At 38.0% G+C, this 19,511-nt stretch overlaps 2 protein-coding genes across 2 annotated transcripts; one reads left to right on the forward strand and one right to left on the reverse strand.

The window, feature by feature from the left end:
- Positions 1–27: 27 nt before the first annotated feature.
- On the reverse strand, positions 28–5,538 carry tefm (transcription elongation factor, mitochondrial). Its single transcript, XM_057842510.1, has 5 exons — positions 5,393–5,538; positions 4,008–4,501; positions 1,834–1,983; positions 1,577–1,755; positions 28–1,506 (listed from the first exon to the last, which is right to left on the reverse strand). Exons 1-5 carry the CDS (start codon positions 5,433–5,435, stop codon positions 1,239–1,241), a joined length of 1,134 nt encoding a protein of 377 aa, XP_057698493.1. The 5' UTR covers positions 5,436–5,538; the 3' UTR covers positions 28–1,238.
- A 3,300-nt stretch (positions 5,539–8,838) lies between these two features.
- Positions 8,839–18,909, forward strand: LOC130920514 (arf-GAP with dual PH domain-containing protein 2-like). Its single transcript, XM_057843806.1, has 11 exons — positions 8,839–9,058; positions 11,392–11,522; positions 11,710–11,801; positions 13,394–13,482; positions 13,553–13,665; positions 17,474–17,620; positions 17,760–17,843; positions 17,929–17,991; positions 18,080–18,157; positions 18,292–18,520; positions 18,710–18,909. The coding sequence occupies exons 1-11, from the start codon at positions 8,971–8,973 to the stop codon at positions 18,736–18,738; spliced, it is 1,143 nt and encodes a 380-aa protein (XP_057699789.1). The 5' UTR covers positions 8,839–8,970; the 3' UTR covers positions 18,739–18,909.
- The last annotated feature ends 602 nt before the right edge of the window (positions 18,910–19,511 follow it).

Raw genomic sequence — 19,511 nt, forward strand, 5'->3', positions numbered from 1 at the left:
AAGTAGCCACACAGACTATCAATGAAACATAATTTAATGGAATTTCCATGCATTCTCAGGTGTTTTGAAGATTTAAAAAAAAAAAAAAAAAAAAAAATCAGCATTTTTATATCTACTTTTCACACTTCGTTCCAAGAGTTATTTCAAAAGTGAAATCTAGCTGGTATTGCAAACACAAGAGACTTTGTGCATTACTTTGATCGAGACCCAGCCAGTTCAAACTATAACTTTTTAGCATGTGTGTAAAGCCACTGCTTGCATATTTATTTAACCATATATATTCTTATCTGCCTTACACACTTAGAGTGCACCCATACACATTCCAACAGACCAAAGTGTTCAGGTATCAGCAGATAAGAAAACTAAAATTTTAGCTATCACCGAAGAACAAAATTCTGTAATATTTAGACAAAAGTTGCTTCTTTTACAGTCACTTTAAAACCTGCGGCTGAAATCCGCTTCAGCCAATTTATGGATTTCCAGAGGTTAATGAACTGCATATCTTTTGGTGTAAATGTCCCATGATACAATGTGGAAGGAAACCTGCTGCTTATATTCCAGTATTTTCAAATTTGATGGGTGCCGTTTATAGGTAGGTGTGCCTTATTGTATAGAACTGTTGTGTAAATTCACACTTGATGTGTTATATGCAGTACAGCCTGCAAGACCCCTTTATTCTAAAGCCTTAAATGACCAGTTATATACAAAAAAATTACCACTAAAAGCACAAATTCTGCAGTTTTCTCTGTCATGCTTTTATACATTTAGTTTGCCCTTATGATGATGGGGAAAAAAATTACCAGTTTAAATTGGTTAATATCTTAGGTTGAGGGGGGGGGATATTCAAAAGTCCTTCGGTAACTGGCTGCCATTGATGGTGTTAGACATATTAGATCTGCTTAAACTTTTTACATTGACCACACAGTGGCTTTGGCAAATCGGGAAATGGATAAAAAATTTAAAAAAAATAAAAACTTCCTACTGTTATACTGTAACTGCTTTGATGTTATTTCATAAAATAATTTATTTTAATTAAATTGGCTGCCATTTACGGTCTCCCAGTCTAAATGGATTGGACGTCTATTGCCGTCAATGAAATTGCGACATGATTATTCAATGCCAGCCATTCTAGTTCAACTGGATCTAATGTCTGTTACCGTAAATGGCAGTCAATCAGGTAGAGTAAGTTACTGTACGAGCCATGTATGTTTTTATGCATATTGCCAGATCAGCAACGGCTAGGTAGAAGATTCACTGAGCAGTTCGTAAAAAGCAACCGCCTGCAACAGAGCGTCGCAGAGTTCCTCTCCTCCGCCTCTTCTGCTGCTCATCTGGAACCAGTTCCTGTACTTCACCAGTAGCTCTGGTGGGAAGTTTATCCGCGGCATCTTTTGCGTGACGGACTCTGTCATCAGCTGCCGTACCGTCTGTGCCCCACTGGTCCGGGATTCGCCCACCATGAGCCCGAAGTGACGTCCCACGGCCGTGCGCATCATGTTGAGAACTCTATGAGGAGATTGCGCTGACTTTAAGTGACTGCATTGACAGAAATCAACTTGAAAGCAAAGTATCGAACCTGGGAGGAATGTTGGAGTCCTGTGGGATGTTTCTGGGCTCCAGGAGCGAAAACAGCATGGCCTCCACCGACCTCATGTGCGCCATAATTGGGAACAAAGCTGTGTTCTGCACCGAAATTGACGGCTTCTCAATGATGTAGAAGTCCGCCAAAGGTAGAGCAGACACCACTGCGGATACCTGATAATCACAAACCCAATTATCGGACCACAAAGTAGTAAATTGATTAAATTGATAGGTTGTTGGAAGTGGACTCACATCATTTAAATAGGCAGATGCCATGTATGTGCCCTTTAGGAAGTTTGGGCAGTCTAGGTGCTGCCAGTCCATTATAGTCATCCCTCGGCCCATGTGTGCCCACGCTATTCGATTTGTGCCACACACTAGTGACACGATGGAATTGGCATCCTAGATTGCACAACGACAAAATTAGACCAAGATGACACATCATAATTGATTAATAGTATCCTACCAGAATTGGACAATGGATATACAGTATAGACAAAAGAAAAAAAAAACAACTTTTGTCTGATCTTGATTCTTTTCACAATTTTTTTTTTTTTTTTTTTTTTTAACGGTAGTTTTACTCAAAGTATACATTGTATATTTAGCATTAAGATAGCTGGTCATCACAAAATTAAATGTACAGTATTTTAGTGCACAACAGGTGTAATTTTCTTTGCTATGTACTGTATGTTTAGCTTTACAGTTCACCTAACCTGGTGCATAAACTGCTTGAAAACCTTCAACATTGGACACTTTTTGAAGGACTTTAAAATCTGCCAAAGTGCTCAGTTTGAATCTAGATATCATCGATTACAGTAAATATGACACGGCTGATCATCAAGATCGATCAAATTTCTTTCCGATCTTCAATCTCGATGTTAAAATCGCCCAGTCATCAGGGGTGAAAGTGGGATAGAATGAGCAGGAACTTTGTACTGGCATGAGTTTTGGGACGGGAACGCCGGTGCGTACAGTGCTTTGATCCCAAAAATATGAAGGCAACTGTCAAACTCCACGTTTAAAAAAATATCCTGCCACGCTGCCACACACGCATCTCCAAAAAGAACAATCTACCAACATCAGATTTACATAAGTGTTAACAACAAGCCTAATAGAGTACTTGTGTAGCGTAATCCGTTTCTACCAATATTTATTATTCATTTATTTATTCTACAGTATTCTTCCCAGTGTCTCGCTGTATCTGACAAGTCGCATTGCTGAACACATGCAGGCAGCAAAAAAAAAAAAAAAAAAAAAAAAAAAAAACTGGGCTCTGCTGACATACTGACATGTGATCAGCCTGGATAGTTAGCTCTAATTGTTTCAAATGCACATTTTTTAAAACCACAAATAGAGGAAAAAACAATGTAGTTAGCTCTAATTGTTTCAAATGCACATTTTTTTAAACAACAAATAGAGGAAAAAACAATGTTGAATTAAAAGGGCAAGATAATGGAAAAATGATCAGATCTTTAAGAGAAAGGAAATAGTTTGTGAGGTTTATTTTATTTGTGAGGTTGAGAACATCTTCCATGTCTATGTTTCATGTTAATGTGAACTTCGGACTTATTTTTATTTATTTATGTAAGGCTACTTATTTCCTTATTTTAAAAAAGTCAATGTTTGCTTTATTTTCAAAATATCTTCCATTTCACTGTGTATATCATTTTTGTTTTAATGCACAATCTATGTTCTTGCATAGTTGAATTGAGGTTTTGCATTTAGATTTGAGGAAATGAAGAAAAAGAAAAATTTGATGGAATTTTGTAAATCAGTGAAAAAATTGAATGGAAATCAGTTTCTCATTTATGCCTTATTCCATTGTAATGCAGTAAAATAATGCATGTGAAACCTTTCATTCATTCATTTTCCGAGCCACTTATCCTCACTAGGGTCACGGGGCGCTGGAGCCTGTCCCAGCTAACAGGGTACACACTGAATCGGTTGCCAGCCAATCGCAGGGCACAAGGAGACTAACAACTGTTCGCCGACACACTCATACCTAGGTACAATTTAGAATGTTCGATCGGCATACCATGTATGTTTTTGGGATGTGGGGGGGAAACCGGAGTACCCGGATAAAACACATGCAGGCACAAGGAGAACATGCAAACTCCACACATGAAGGCTGGAGCCTGGGATTGCACCCTTGATCTCAGAACTAAGAGGCGGACGTGCAAACCACTGTGTGTGAGAAACCTGTTGTGTTTTATTGTTTTATATTTTTAACTGTGCCAAAAGCAGTTTTTGTATTTCGGTGGTTTTATGAGGGCTCTGTGCTGACATTTATGTAAGGCAGTTCCGGCAAGAAATTCTAGTCACTTTCACCCCTGCCAGTCATATTTATATTAAAATATCTGAACGCCAATGTTTGTGAGGGGGAAGATAGTAGTGACACGCCTGGTTTAAAGTGAAAAATATATTACCTCAAGCCAGGATTTGTCCACCTCAGGCCTAATGAACTTGGCAAGCTGGATGCGCACCTTCTTCTTCTCCTTCACTGGGTTGAGGATGGACTGAAACACAACCATGGCACTTTTGTGTTTCAGGAGTGGCACGTTTACCACACTTTCCAGTGTCTTAAAGGGTCCGTGTTTGCTTCGGTAATCCACGATGTTGACAGATTTACGCCCTCGGAGGAGTTTGACGCCTGCCAGCTCTGTGACCGAGGCATTGTTCAGCAGCCTCAAGATGACATCGCGCTGCTCTGAGGTGTAATTGGAATCTAGAGGAGCGGCGGAATCCACGTTGTGGTCATCCTCTTCACAGGGCGGTGAGATGGTGGCATTGAGGGTCTCCATTCCAGCCACTGGGATTCGGCTCCTCCAGCAGCATGTGCACTGCAGGTAGCGCAGCTCCATCTCGGAAAGAGAGCCCAGCCGAGGGCGGCGGAACAAGCCTGGGTGACCACCATACTGACCTGCGCAGGTATCACAAGCCACTTAACACATTGGTTGCCATTGATGGTAATAGATAGGGGTGGGAACCTCTTGGTACCGCACGATACGATACAGTTTGTGATACAAAGCTCACGATAACGATCTCACAATATGGTGATGAGACGATTATCGATACATTGATCAGGAATTGATTCTGGAATATTCTAAAAAAAACAACTAATAAACAGCAAAACTATCTTCATCCTTCTACTGTGAATTGGAATGAGTTTATCACTAGCAGACGTCCAATCCGTTTGAGATGGGAGATCGCTGCCATTTCTCCCACTTCCTGTTGATTTTGGGGCATTTGTGGGTCACTTAACTGTTTATTTTGGATTACAGAACAGGAAGTGACCCAAGAATCTCCCGAAATGAATAGGCAAGGACTCAAACTCAACAGAAAGTGACCTGTAAATGCCCTAAAACGAACAAAAAGTGACCTGTAAGCGCCCCAACGATATACCGATTCTTGGCTGGAGCATATCCATAACCTTTTGGGATACAAAGTATCACGATATAACACCGTTTCGATATTTTTTTACACCCCTAGTGATAGATGTCCAATGATGTCTCAGTGCCGTTGACGACAATAAACCTGCAATCCATTTTGACTGGGAGTGATTGGCTGACAGCTAAAACGGCTTGGACGTCTATCGCTGTCACTAGCAGTCAATAAGTTAAGTACAGACAATATGCACATTTCCCATATCTGACATGTAGGTCTAGAAGACCAGTGTTTGATTTCACATAGGATAATTTTAGAAGTGCATAAAAAGGTTTTAAACGCAACGGAATCGTGTCTTTGTACCAACAAACGTAAGGTAATAACGTAATGCAATCACGGATAGGCTAAGAAATGTAACGCCACTTACGACTAAGGGCAACAGACGATAGAACTCGCCTAACGACCCACATGTTCGCCAAGAAAACCTTCTTTTCGCGTTAGTTACAATTAAACATTGACATCGCAAACATATCAGGTGTCCTTTAGTTGTTGTCCGACGCTCGAACAATGTCCGGCTAACACAAACATAGCTTTAAGTTCCGGTGTCTTTTTCCCCAACAGTAGAATACTGCCCTCTAACGGTTGTCACCGTAATAATGTATTTCAAAACATGAATTTTTACAGCCGTTAATGCTTGTTGTAAATCAGCGGCGTCCAAACTTTTTGCGAAGGGGGCCAGATTTGTTGTAGAAATGTGGGGGGCCGACCTTGGCTGACGTCCTTTACGTAGAACAATATATTTAAGCAAATTTTAGCAAGCCATGCTAGGTGTCACATTTGCTTTATTATTTTTTTAATTAATAATTTCAACAATCTCGCAACTAGCCTTTGTGGCGTTCTCTTTCGACTCTCGGCTCTTGCGAAATACTGCTGCTGTGAAATTAGACTAGCTTGAAGTTGTTTCAATTTCTCGCTCCGTACCTTCCCTGTAATCTTGTCGTACATGTCAGCGTGTCTTGTTTGGTAATATCACCTCACATTGCTCTTTAAAAACAGCGACTGTCTCTTTTCAAATGAGGCAGACACAGTTGTTGCATATTTTAGTGAAGAAAAAATCCAATTTCCACCTATCGTTGAAGCGTCGGTCGTCGCAGTCAACTTTCTTTTTTTGTTGTTGATTATTGCCATTTTAGAAAATTGAAAGTAAAGGATCACACGGGGTAATGTTGCTTAGAGTGCTGCTGCCTTTTAGTGGGTAGATGAGGAGCAGCATTTAGTGCGTAAGCTTCTTCATATTCTGTTAGCAGTGCTTCTGACCAATTTATTAAGTCTGTGTGCGGGCCAGATGTTATTGATTTTATGACAGAGGGTGGGGGCCGGACGAAATTTGACCACGAGCCACATTTGGCCCCCGGGCCGGACTTTGGACATGTCTGTTGTAAATCAACCACTAGCCCAATTTGAAAGCATGAAACATTTTTTTAAATTTGCATTTTTGCATGTTAATCATAATTTCATTTGTTTGCGCCTTCATTTAAGACTGTATTTGAAATACAGTGATCCCTCGTTTTTCAAGGGTAATGGGGACCAGAAACCGCGGCGATAAGTGGAAAACCACAAAGTTTCATAATTGGAAAAACATGCACATAAGGCATGTTTTTCACTTTTTTTCCCCCCAAAGTACAAACTTTTATGTATTGATATTTTTTGTAATAAATGGTTTTCTAAGCACTCCAAATATAATAATTATGATAAGTTTTAAACATGTTACAGTATCCACTGAATTATTATTAAGCTAGAAAAAATGTGAACGCCCAAAAAAAAAAAAGTAAATAAATAAAAAAAAAGCTTCGCTTTTTTTAAATGCTTCATTGAGTGAGTCCACTCAAATCAGCTCAAGCTGTTCACTTACACACAATGAGTGGACACAGCAACTGTTTAACAAGTTAAACAATGTTGACGCATCTGTGGCAAGATTAAACATTAACCGTCTGTCAATCATCGTTGATTTTATTAAGCGTTAATAAAGTGGCGAGAATTTCTTGCAGGAACTCCCTGACATAAAGGTCGCCACGGAGATACATTGTTAAAATTATTTTATTTTTTGGGGTGGGTGGGGATCTAACCTCCTAAAACCATTTAAATGCAAAGAAAACTGCTTTTGGCATAGTTATACCTAAAACACACACACACACAAACTGGTTTTATACATGCCTTGGGCTATTGCATTACACATACTGTCACATGCATGCATTGGGCTATTGCATTACACATACTGTCACAAGCCATACATTCAAAATTATATATTTTTTTCAATGATTTGCAAAATAACAATAACAAAAACACAAATTACACCAACCTCCATCTCCTGATTTTTATTTTCCCCTCATTTCCTTGCATTTAAATGCAAAACCTCAATTGAAACTACTTAAGAATAGCATTAAAAACAATAAAATTGAAGATAATTTGAACATTTACTTACTTTTTTGTTAAGTGATAAAGACATAAGTACCATACATTAACAAAAGTACGTGCAAATGACTTACATTATGCACAGTGAAGTGGAATATATTTTGAAGACCACGCAAACCTTGAATTTTTTAAATTATAAAGAAAGCCTAACATAAATGAACAAAAATAAGTCCAAAGTGCACATTAACTTGGAAGATGCTCTGAACCTCCCCATCAGAACAATTAAATAATATAAGCCTTTTCCAACTCTTTCCTTTCTCTTAAAGATCTGATCAATTTTCTGTTGCGTTGCCTTTTATTTTATTGCATTAATTCAACAAGCTTGTTATATTTTCCTTTTTTTTCTTTTTTTTGCTCTTCCAGAAAGCATTTGCATGTGAACCAGTCAGAGCTAACTATCCATGCTGATCACATGTCAGTCAGTCAGCTAATTGAACGGACCACAGAGTTCAACTTTTGCTGTGCACATGCGCACATCGACTCTGCTCGTCACTGGGTCATCAGACTCAGATAAACTGCTGCAGCTTGGAGAGTTCCGTGGAATAAATACATAATAGATATAGGTGAAAACGGATTATGCTAGACAGGCACTTTCTTATGTTTGTTTTTAAGATTTTTGTACGTAAATCTGACGTTGGTGGATTTTGTTCTTGGAGATGCCATGCGTGTATGGCAGCCAGGCAGGTTGGTTTTCCAACATGGGGTATTTTCGGAATCAAAGCACCGTTCATGTATCTTTTACTGGAACGGTGTTCCGGCCCACTTTCCCCCCTGGGTCCGAGTGAGTGTGGCTCACATCAAGTATACCACAAAAAAGATTTCAAATATTCAAAAAACTAAACTGCAAATAACTCACCTCTCTGCTGTTTTACATATTCCACAGCCTGTGTAGTTGAGTAATGATGTATTGTATTGTAATATTTGAGCACTACAATTTTCTCTTGAGGACTCTGATGGACCTCTGGTTCACTGGCATTTTGTTAGTGCAAGGGAAGTGTGTATTAGAGGGAAAAGCTTATGATTTTAGGAACAACATTAAAATATATTTTTTATAATTAGTCAATTTTGTTGGCTTGGGGTTCAGTTTTACACTGCACAACCATAATAATAAACATTGAATATTCGGACTCTGCTAGGATAGGTTTGAGCACACAGACGGTAAACAAACAGGTAATGTTAGCTTGTCAACTAAGATTTTTTTTGGTTATTGTTTATGTATTTTCATCATGCAAATTTTTCACCCAGAACTGATTCACTTCATTTTTGTAATCTACCATTCAAAGTAAATTCTTGTAAACAAGATCACGCCTCTTCAAAGCACAGTCGCCTCTCTCACTTCCTTTCTCTGTTATTTCTGGACCTTGCTGTATGTGTGCAGAACAATAAACGTTGTGGTGCTCTGCCGCAAAGAGGAAATTCTTAGCCAATGCAGTACACCAACAAGAAAAGATGTTGTTTCACCTGATTAATCTCTTTTCGGTCTGCACGTATAGTATGTGACTCCATGTGACTGAAGCAGCACAGTTTTCATCTATGGCTAATCTGGAGAGAAACAACAAAATTCTTCTTGATTTGAGGCGACAGCCTTGGAACAACACATGTGCCGACTGTGGAGCTCCTGGTAAGATTTCATTTCTATATATCGGGTGGAGAAACTTTTCCTTATCAGCAAACACACAAAATGTAGTTTTTTATAACAGTTCCTCTGATTTGTTCTTGGATTCATATGGCTTTTAACTACCCTCACAGTTACATTGGCCATAGGTTGTCCACTAATGAGCTACAATTTATTTATTCAGGTTATTTTAGTATCATTACAGAGGAACATTTCATTGGATTTTTCCTCTTCAAAACCATCGTTTCAGATGTCTATTATGCCCAACAGTGATGTTATGTACATGATCATTACAGTACAGTATATGGCTTTTGAAGCAGACCACACTTAATTATTCTGTTTTCTTTTATTCTGGTGAAGGAATTAACAAATTATATTTGGAATTAATATATTTGGTCATTTTAGCATTGCTAAATCAATTTTATGATGGTCAAAGGCTTTTTACACTGTAATCTATAGTGCAGTGGGGCAAATAAGTATTTAGTCAACCACTAATTGTGCAAGTTCTCCCGCTTGAAAATATTAGAGAGGCCTGTAATTGTCAACGTGGGTAAACCTCAACCATGAGAGACAGAATGTGGGGGGAAAAAACAGAAAATCACATTGTTTAATTTTTAAAGAATTTATTTGCAAATCATGGTGGAAAATAAGTATTTGGTCAATACCAAAAGTTCATCTCACTACTTTGTTTTGTACCCTATGTTGGCAATAACGGAGGCCAAATGTTTTCTGTAACTCTTCACAAGCTTTTAACACACTGTTGCTGGTATTTTGGCCCATTCCTCCATGCAGATCTCCTCTAGAGCAGTGATGTTTTGGGGCTGTCGTTGGGCAACACGGACTTTGAACTCCCTCCACAGATTTTCTGTGGGGTTGAGATCTGGAGACTGGCTAGGCCACTCCAGGACCTTGAAATGATTCTTACGAAGCCACTCCTTTGTTGCCCTCACTGTGTGTTTGGGATCATTGTCATGCTGAAAGACCCAGCCACGTCTCATCTTCAATGCCCTTGCTGATGGAAGGAGATTTTCACTCAAAATCTCTCGATACATGGCCTCATTCATTCTTTCCTTTACACAGATCAGTCGTCCTGGTCCCTTTGCAGAAAAATAGCCCCAAAGTATGATGTTTCCACCCCCATGCTTCACAATGGGTATGGTGTTCTTCGGATGCAATTTAGTATTCTTTCTCCTCCAAACACGACTACCAAAAAGTTCTATTTTGGTTTCATCTGACCATAACACATTCTCCCAGTCCTCTTCTGGATCATCCAAATGCTCTCTAGCGAACCACAGACGGGCCTGGACGTTTACTTTCTTCAGCAGGGGGACACGTCTGGCAGTGCAGGATTTGAGTCCCTGGTGGCGCATTGTGTTACTGATAGTAGCCTTTGTTACTGTGGTCCCAGCTCTCTGTAGGTCATTCACTAGGTCCCCCCGTGTGGTTCTGGGATTTTTGCTCATCTTTCTTGTTATCATTTTGACGCCACGGGATGAGATCTTGCATGGAGCCCCAGATCGAGGGAGATTATCAGTGGTCTTGTATGTCTTCCATTTTCTAATAATTGCTCCCACTGTTGATTTCTTTACACCAAGCGTTTTACCTATTGCAGATTCAGTCTCCCCAGCCTGGTGCAGGACTACAATTTTGTCTCTGGTGTCCTTCGACAGCTCTTTGGTCTTGGCCATAGTGGAGTTTGGAGTGTGACTGACTGAAGTTGTGGACAGGTGTCTTTTATACCGATAATGAGTTAAAACAGGTGCCATTAATACAGGTAACGAGTGGAGCCTCGTTAGACCTCGCTAGACCTCGTTAGAAGAAGTTAGACCTCTTTGACAGCAAGAAATCTTGCTTGTTTGTAGGTGACCAAATACTTATTTTCCACTCTAATTTGGAAATAAATTCTTTAAAAATCAAACAATGTGATTTTCTGGTTTTTTTTCCACATTTTGTCTCTCATGGTTGAGGTTTACCCATGTTCACAATTACAGGCCTCTCTAATCTTTTCAAGTAGGAGAACTTGCAAAATTGGTGGTTGACTAATACCTATTTGCCCCACTGTATGTACTTTAAGAACAGCCAAACACTATTTACTGTGATTTACAACTACACTACAATCACGTTTTATATGATCACAAGAGGAAATGTTAATTATGACCTCAGGGTTCCTCTGCATTATGATTAGCATCACTATCTGGGTAAATAATATACAGCATGAATGTCAATGAATGTGTGGGAATAGGTATTTGTTCTCATATGGTTTTCTAGTTCAAGTTTATGTATTGTGATCTCCTTTTGCAAGTGCTTAGTTCCCTTATCAACATTGTTTGTCATTGCAGAGCCTGACTGGGCCTCCTACACGCTTTGTGTGTTTTTGTGTGTTAACTGCTCCGGGATGCATCGGAACTTACCCTCTGTTAGCAGAGTCAAGTCCATACGTCTAGACCACTGGCAAGATTCCCTTGTCGAGGTACATATCTATAGTTTTTTTTTTTTTTTTTTTTTTTTTTTTGAAGGGATAAATAAATAAATTTTACATGACTTTGACGTTTTCCATCTATTTCCTATGTTAGTAAAATTATTAGATTGTCCCAAAAGCTCTAAAATATGTTATTTCTGTGTCACTTTATTATTATTTTATTTTTCTGTCTCTTTAGGCCATGCGTCAGAGAGGGAACTTTGTAGCTAAAGCCACCTATGAGAAATGTGTTCCTGCTTTCATCTACCAGCCGCAGCAGAGAGACTGTGTGTACGTTTGTGATGAATTGTGTTGGGAAAGTTCATTTCCTACACGAAGTAGTTCAATTCACAAATTTTAACATGGACTAGCTCAGTTCATATTTTCTAATTGAAAACATTGATTATTCATTGTCCCAAAAATGAAGTAGTTCATAGTAAGCCTGCACAATATATCGTTTGAACATCGCCATCGCAATGTGCGGATGCGCAATAGTCACATCGCAGAATGTGCAATTAATTTTTTTTTTTTTTTTTTTAATGTTAACTTTTGTTATACTTCATAAAAGCAGCAAGTGTGCAGATTCTGCGTCCCTTTTATATACAGCAAGACTGGATAAACGGCATGATGTAAATTAGGACTGTCCCTGATCTGATCACGTCCCTGATCTGATCACATGATCGGAAATCAGGCCAATTGCTCCATTTTTCAAATGAACGGAATCAGGTTAAAAGGATCTTGTTTGTAATTTTAAATATATACAGGTAGTCCCCGGTTTTTGACGTACTCGAATTGCGCGATTTCGACTTTACGACGCCAGTCTCGCCCGCGATTTTATCTCGTTTTTTTTGTTTGTTTGTTGCATAAACAGTACCTTATTGTTCCTCACAATATCTCATAATCTAATTTACTACATTAATATGACGTGTTCTGTCCTCATTAAACGTGAAGTTATTCGGCTTTACAGACCGCAAATAAGGCAATTGTGCTTTTTGAAGCTTTTTACTTCCTCCACTTTGGACAATTTGTAAAACTGTGACACACATATGTACACTTATGTTCAAAACAACACACACTTTAACAATAAAACACTTGAGAATAATTGGTGTTCAAACATCCATCTAGTCTGCTCAATATGGAAATGTAGTAGATTAAATTAGCCTAATTTGGCTAAAAAAAAAGTCATCGAGCTACGAAAGCTAACGTATTTACAATTCTCGTAGACAATCGCCCACACGGAACTCCAGAAACTGTAGCTATAAACTTAGTTACAAATGCATACACAAACATATATTAGCGGACACAACTTACAGCCTTATGTTGGCAAAATTACGTGTGTCGCGAACCGGGGATCACCTGTTAAATGTTAATTCTTTCCAGTCGTTCAGGCCTATCCCAAAAATGGCTATTCAGGGTATGTGGTGAAAATTCTTCTAGTTTTAATATCGCAATATAATATCGCAATATATTGCAAGCCCCCCAAAAATCGCAATGATAGTTTTTTCCAATATCGTTCAGGCCTAGTTCATAGTTCTTTTTTCTCTGCATTGTTGCTGCGACTATTTTACTTTGCAATTAGAGGTGAGTAGAGTAGTCATAAATTTCACTCAAGTAAGAGTAGCGTTACTTCAAAATAATATTACTCAAGCAAAAGTGAAAGTAGTCATCCGAATAATAAGTAAATAAAGAAAAAAAATGTTAATAAAAAAATACTCAAGTAATGAGTAACATTTTGAGTAACTGCAATGGTGCAAAACTGATTGTCATCAATGCACTGTGTCATTAGCTCAATGACAGTGAAGGCTCGGCAATGAAAAAACTGAAACCGAAACAACAAAACAAAGTGCAGCTACTGAAGAAACGTTTTGTTTTTTAACCTCCAGGGTCCTTAAAGATCAATGGATCCGTGCTAAGTACGAGAGGAGAGAGTTCACGGGAGAAAAAGGCTACTTTCTGCAATCTTACGGTGCAGGTAATTCTGTTTCACTTATTGAAAATGTTTTGATGCTTTGTTTATTCTTTGTGTGTGTCACATCTGTTAGACACTATTGAGGCGACACTGTGGAAGAAGGGCAAAGACAACAAGCAGTTTCTCAAAAGGATCTTCCTACTGTCTCACAAGGACTTAACTCTCAGATACTTCACCAAAAAGGACGTGGGTACTGAAATTATGTTGACAGAATTTTGAAGGATTTGAATTCAAATACAGTATATAGCAATGTCATTTGTGCACTCCTCGTAGTGGCCAGGGATGTTTGGTGACTTATATTCCAATAGGGAAGTTTCGATTCGTACGGATGATTTTTGTAATAATAAACCATAGCTACATTTATAATACAGGCAGCAAATAACCCTTACCTAATCATGTTTTTGGAAGTAACCCTGTTACTCATGCCCCACATATCCTCATGTTCCATTTTCTGAATACCTACTATCTCTGGTGAAGAACATCGCAACGTGCTTTTGGGGTGAGGAGGAAACTCATGTCTTTATGATTAAAACTTGAACATTTTATATTGCAATGTCGGTAGAAAGTACAAAGAGAGAAAGATTCACAAGAAGCAAGTAAAAAGTTTCCATGGCAAAATAGCTCAGTACATGTGCCATATTTGTAGAATGTGCAATTTCAGAATTGCTGGTTTAGTAATTTCCAGCTACTGTAAATTCTTGTGACCAGACACGTGCAGAGGGGGGCGTCGGCGGGTGCTTCAACACCTGCTCCTTTGCCCTTACATGCCCAAAGCGCCCCTTTTGACTGGACTTTTTTTTTTTTTTTTAATGTGTATGTGTGTGTTGGCCAGCTGTGCAGGCACGCCACCGGGTACTTTACTTGAACACCGAAAACACCTTAAAAAAAAAACATTAAAAAAAGCCGTCTGTGTGCTGCTTAACCGACGCATAATCCCCCCCACCAGACCCTCCCACCTCCACCTGCGCACTGTTTCTCTGAGACCTGGGTGTGTAGTGAGGAGTCTGAGGACATCTGGTGGATAAAAAAAAAAAACCTGTTTTATCAACAGGCAGTGGCGCCTCCAGAAATTTTTCATAGGGGTGGCCAGATGGGGCCACTTAAAATCTTGGGGTGGCCAAAACTAAAAGCCATAATTTCGGGTTTTCATTATATTATTGCAGTAAAAAGGTCAGGAGAAAACTATCAGAAAGACTTAAGGACACGGCTACTGATATACTTTGGTGTATTGTGTAATATTTGATGTTACTAATGATTTAATGTGAATAGTCCATAACTGTCCAGTCAACATTTTGAGTTCTACAACAATTCTGTTTTATTGTGTTATGTATACAGTATATGAAGCATAAGGTGTACATTTAACTTGGGCTGTCAAACGATTAACATTTTTAATCGAGTTAATCACAGCTTAAAAATGAATCCTAATTAATCGCAATTCAAGCCATTTCTAAAATATGCCATATTTTTCTGTAAATTATTGTTGGAAAGGAAAGATAAGGCAAGACGGATATATACATTCAACATACTGTACATTCGTACTGTATTTTTTTAATTATAACAATAAATCCACAAGATGGCATTAACATTATTAACATTCTTTCTGTGAAAGGGATCCACGGATAGAAAGACTTATAAAAATGTGAGTTTGTACATTGTGACTAAATATTGCCATCTAGTGTATTTGTTGAGCTTTCAGTAAATGATACTGTAGCGACTTAACTGTTCTGCCCAAATGCATGATGGGAAGTGGTGCAACCATGACTGTGTGTGGTGGCTGCAAATGCTATATCTTCTCTGCATTGGGTACACAACAGGGTATTAAGAAAAAGATCAACTCCTGTCATTCTTCCCCACGTCGCTTCCCACAATATTTATAGTTGCTGTGGGAGAGATGACGACGCTTTTGCCAATTAAAAGCACGGTCTCAATGAATGCTTATATCTACTCCACTCACTTGACACTGCCTCTTATCTCTGTATACAAGTAAAACGGCGCCATTGTAGGCTGGTTGCGGCAATGCGTGAATGAGTCGTACCGCGAATGCGTTAATTACGATAAATATTTTCACGTGATTCATTTTTAAAAATTAATTACTGCCCGTTAAAGCGATAAATTTGACAGCCCGACATTTAACTAAACATAATAAATGCATTCATTTGGGATAAAATGCATAACTGATGCTACAACAATCTAACGATATACTGGCAAGCAGGGTGGCCAGTGGCCACCCCCTGGGGGCGCCACTGTCAACAGGCGGAGTTTGACTTTTGGGGAAGGGGGGGCACAACATGTTGAAGACCCCGAAACGCAGTGTCATCAATAAAATTAACTTACAAGGATATTTATAAAAATCAGTTGACAATGAGTGTTTTTTGTTCCCCATCATTCTTGAGGGGAATTCTAAATCAGGCTGCTAAGGCAATACTTTTCGCCAAGATCGTCATCCATTGAATATGGTACACCCGACGGTGTCGTGCCAATGTAGTGCCAATGTAGTTATATGGAGTTAGATTTATGTCTTTGTTATTAAAAAAAAAAAGGTTGCTTCAATAAAAAATTTTTTTTGCTTCGATTAAAATATATTTTTTTAACCAAACAAATGTTGCTTCAATTAAAAAAAATGTGTTTGAATGCAAAAATAAATTTGAAACTCGAAAAAATGCATGTGAAAGCTATTTTTCTATTAATTTTTTTTTTTTTTTTTTTTTTTGATTGAAGCAACTTTTTTGATTGAAATAATGTTGATTTGTGTTTGGGCCACATTGTGGCTAGAACATTTTTGTCTTTATTATTCAATCAAAAAAATAAGTTGCCTCAAAAAATTATAGATTTTCAAAAAGAAAATCACTTCAATCAAAAACAAGAAAAAATTAAATATAGAAAAAGTTTTTGAATGCAAAAAAAATATTTGAGGTTGAAAAATTGGCGTATGAACACTCAATTTTTCATTGAAAAAGTTTTATTTGATTGAAGAAATCCTTTTTGTGTTTGGGCCATATTATGATCATTCCCCCAAAAAGTTGCTTCAATCAAAAAGAACATTTTCAATCAAAGAAAAAAAAATCATAATTTTTTTTTTCTAATATACAGTATATATATATATATATATATATATATATATATATATATATATATTTTTTTTTAATTACTGTATATGCAAAGCAAATGCCTGTCAAAGTGCTCGAAAAATAATTTTGACCTATTATGAAAATATATTATTTTGTTCATTTCATTCATTTTTGTTGGTTTTATTGCTTTACAACTTTTATATACAGTATATAGGAAAGTCAATTACATGCAATGACACTTTTCAGCCACCGGGGGGGGCTTGGCCCCCCTGGCACACCCTTAAAATCCGCTTATGGTGTTACCCTATTAAACCATGTTCGAGCAAATACTGTATTGAAAATTCTTACAGCAGGTTTATTGTGGGGATTTTTAAAACAATAAGAATATGTAATTTTCTCATATATGGTTTTCTACTTTAATAATGAATTACCTGCCATTCCAAGGCTAGTTCAACCCTTGTGTCTCTATTCTCTATAGGTAACCACATTTGTCCGTTCTCTTCACAACGTTATCTAGAAAAGTACACATCTTTAAGTTCTCTTATAATGAAATAATAGTTTAGGAAAAAAACGTGCTGATGGTGGCTCAGTGAACATCTAATTTGGTTTGTTCTCAGATGAACAACAAGTTGAGTAAGGAAGTGTTGATATAGAGGTTGAAAGAAGAGGCAATGGACTGACTGAGTCACAGCCAGAAAGTGTTGATGACAGTCTTGATTTCTATTCATCGTTTCCCCCTCCCACTTAAAGTCTCTCACAGTCACAGCCAATTATACTGTAAAGCTGGTTAAACTGGAAGTTATGTTGTTGTAAGGTGTATTACATTTTTGTTCATGTGCCCCTTTTGATCTATGAGTACCTGCCCCTCCATCGGTCTTTGCACGGCCCTGCTTGTGACCATACCCCCTGTTGTCGTTCAAACCAAGTGCAGAGTCCCTAAAGCTGTGATGAGCATGAAGGAGCTGAATGCAGTTTTCCAGCCAGAGAAGATTGGCCACCCGCATGGCCTGCAAATCACCTGCTTGCAGGAGGCACAGACCAGGAATATCTTTGTTTACCACGAGAATGGACAGGTGAGGCACAATTACTTAAGCAATGTTTTTTTTCTTTCAGTCGATCACATCCATATTGCTGTGGTTATTATTTTTTACCATTTTAAATGTTAATCCCCCTGCACCCCTAATGTATTGTCTCCTATTTGCATTTATACAGGTCATTGTTTCCTTTTTTAATGCTATTCGAGCAACACGCTTGGCTTACCTCCAGAAGAAGCATCCAACTCTGCGACACACTGAGGTGAGATAATGTAATGATGCATTTAAAAATAAGTAAATAAAATTGTGAACAAATGAGACATTTACTGTACATATTTTGTGTTAAGTTGATACCTCAGATAACAAGAGACTGCCTCATAGAGGGCTACATGGAGAAAACTGGACCAACGGTGTGTCACCCACCAGGAATACTTTTTAAATGTTAAGTCTAGTTGTGCTCTTTAACTGATTGTTATTTCTGTTTGTGTATTTTTGCAGCATCGGGAGCCATTCAGAAAAAGGTGGTTCACTCTGTGCTCTATAAACAGGAAGCTTCTATACTATAAATCACCACTGGTAATGACAAAGATTTCTACAGAATATATTTTTGATTCAAAATATGATTAATGTCAAATCTACACAGTCCCATGTCGGATTTTATTCCTTTTGCAGTTGAGTAAAAGTCTAAGTGCTGTCTTTTCCCTTTGCAGGACGCCACAGAGCTGGGTGCCGTCTTCATCGGCACAGAGAACTACGGCTATTCGGTGTCAATGGGTGGCAGACGCAGCTCCAGAGGAAGCCGCTGGCACCGAGCCATCACTCTGCAGACACCTGAGAGGCAGTTTGTTTTCACATGCGAGCAGGAACAAGTGCAGCGGGAGTGGTTCGAGGCCTTTGGCAAGGTTATCAGTCAGCCAATGACACCAGAAGATTATGCAAGTAAGAAAATAATTCAATGTATATAATGGTACAAATACTTTATATAGCTAATTTGCAATCTAAATTAATCCTCAGTAGTACAGTAATATGTCAAATTTGATGTTCACAAGCTTGTTTTAGTTTCAGACAGGACACCAATTATTAAATCCTTGTCTAATTCATACTGTAACTCGTCATTTCTCTTTGTAGATGAAGCCAACTTTAGAAGGTGCAAATGACCTGAAAAACTTCACACCACACTATTGGGATATAAATTGTCAAAAATGTCTTGGTAAGGTGAGGAATTAAGGGGTGGGTGAAATAGACCAATGTTTGCATGATGTAACCCTCGTGTAAGATGTTGTACATATTGTGCTTGAACGATTAGGTAACGGAAAGGTTTGTTGACAAGAGTGAAACTCCTCTTATTTTTATTTTGTTTTGGTGACTCAAATAAAGACTGTTTTACTACCACATGATGAGTCTTCATTTTCATAAACACTCCTTTTACAAAAGTCACAATACAATATAAAGTATATTGATCATCTTTGAACATCTTGGATCACTGATTCTTTTTTATTGTCTTGGTAAATAGGGTCACAGCCCAATCAAAGAGCACATATAGATTAATGGGTGAAAAAAGTCACACAATCGACCTCCCATGGATGTTTTTAGAAGGTCAAATGAAAACCTGAATTTGAACCTTTGGCACGGAACTCTGATGCAGATGTGCCAACCAGTTGACAGATGTGCCAAATGTTATAGAATGTATAATTATTAGGGCTGTCAAACAATTAAAATTTTTAATCGAGTTAATCACAGCTTAAAAATTAATTAATCGTAATTAATCGTAATTCAAACCATCTCTAAAATATGCCATATATTTCTGTAAATTATTGTTGGAATGGAAAGATACGACACAAGACGGATATATACATTCAACTTCCTGTACATAAGTACTGTATTTGTTTATTATAACAATAAATCCACAAGATGGCATTAACATTATTAA

This window comes from Corythoichthys intestinalis, chromosome 8 (assembly GCF_030265065.1).
Source record: "Corythoichthys intestinalis isolate RoL2023-P3 chromosome 8, ASM3026506v1, whole genome shotgun sequence".
In the NCBI taxonomy this organism is placed as follows: Eukaryota; Metazoa; Chordata; class Actinopteri; order Syngnathiformes; family Syngnathidae; genus Corythoichthys; species Corythoichthys intestinalis.

What these genes read in the sequence shown, in the direction of transcription:
- tefm (XM_057842510.1), bottom strand. Translation starts at nt 5,435, where the DNA reads ATGTGGGTCGTTAGGCGAGTTCTATCGTCTGTTGCCCTTAGTC. An exon ending in ATCGTCTGTTGCCCTTAGTC is followed by an intron (nt 4,502 to 5,392) that starts GTAAGTGGCGTT and finishes ATACCTGCGCAG; the next exon opens with GTCAGTATGGTGGTCACCCA. An exon ending in GACTCCAACATTCCTCCCAG is followed by an intron (nt 1,507 to 1,576) that starts GTTCGATACTTT and finishes ATCTCCTCATAG; the next exon opens with AGTTCTCAACATGATGCGCA.
- LOC130920514 (XM_057843806.1), top strand. Translation starts at nt 8,971, where the DNA reads ATGGCTAATCTGGAGAGAAACAACAAAATTCTTCTTGATTTGAGGCGA. An exon ending in CCGCAGCAGAGAGACTGTGT is followed by an intron (nt 11,802 to 13,393) that starts GTACGTTTGTGA and finishes TTTAACCTCCAG; the next exon opens with GGTCCTTAAAGATCAATGGA. An exon ending in TTTACCACGAGAATGGACAG is followed by an intron (nt 17,621 to 17,759) that starts GTGAGGCACAAT and finishes GCATTTATACAG; the next exon opens with GTCATTGTTTCCTTTTTTAA.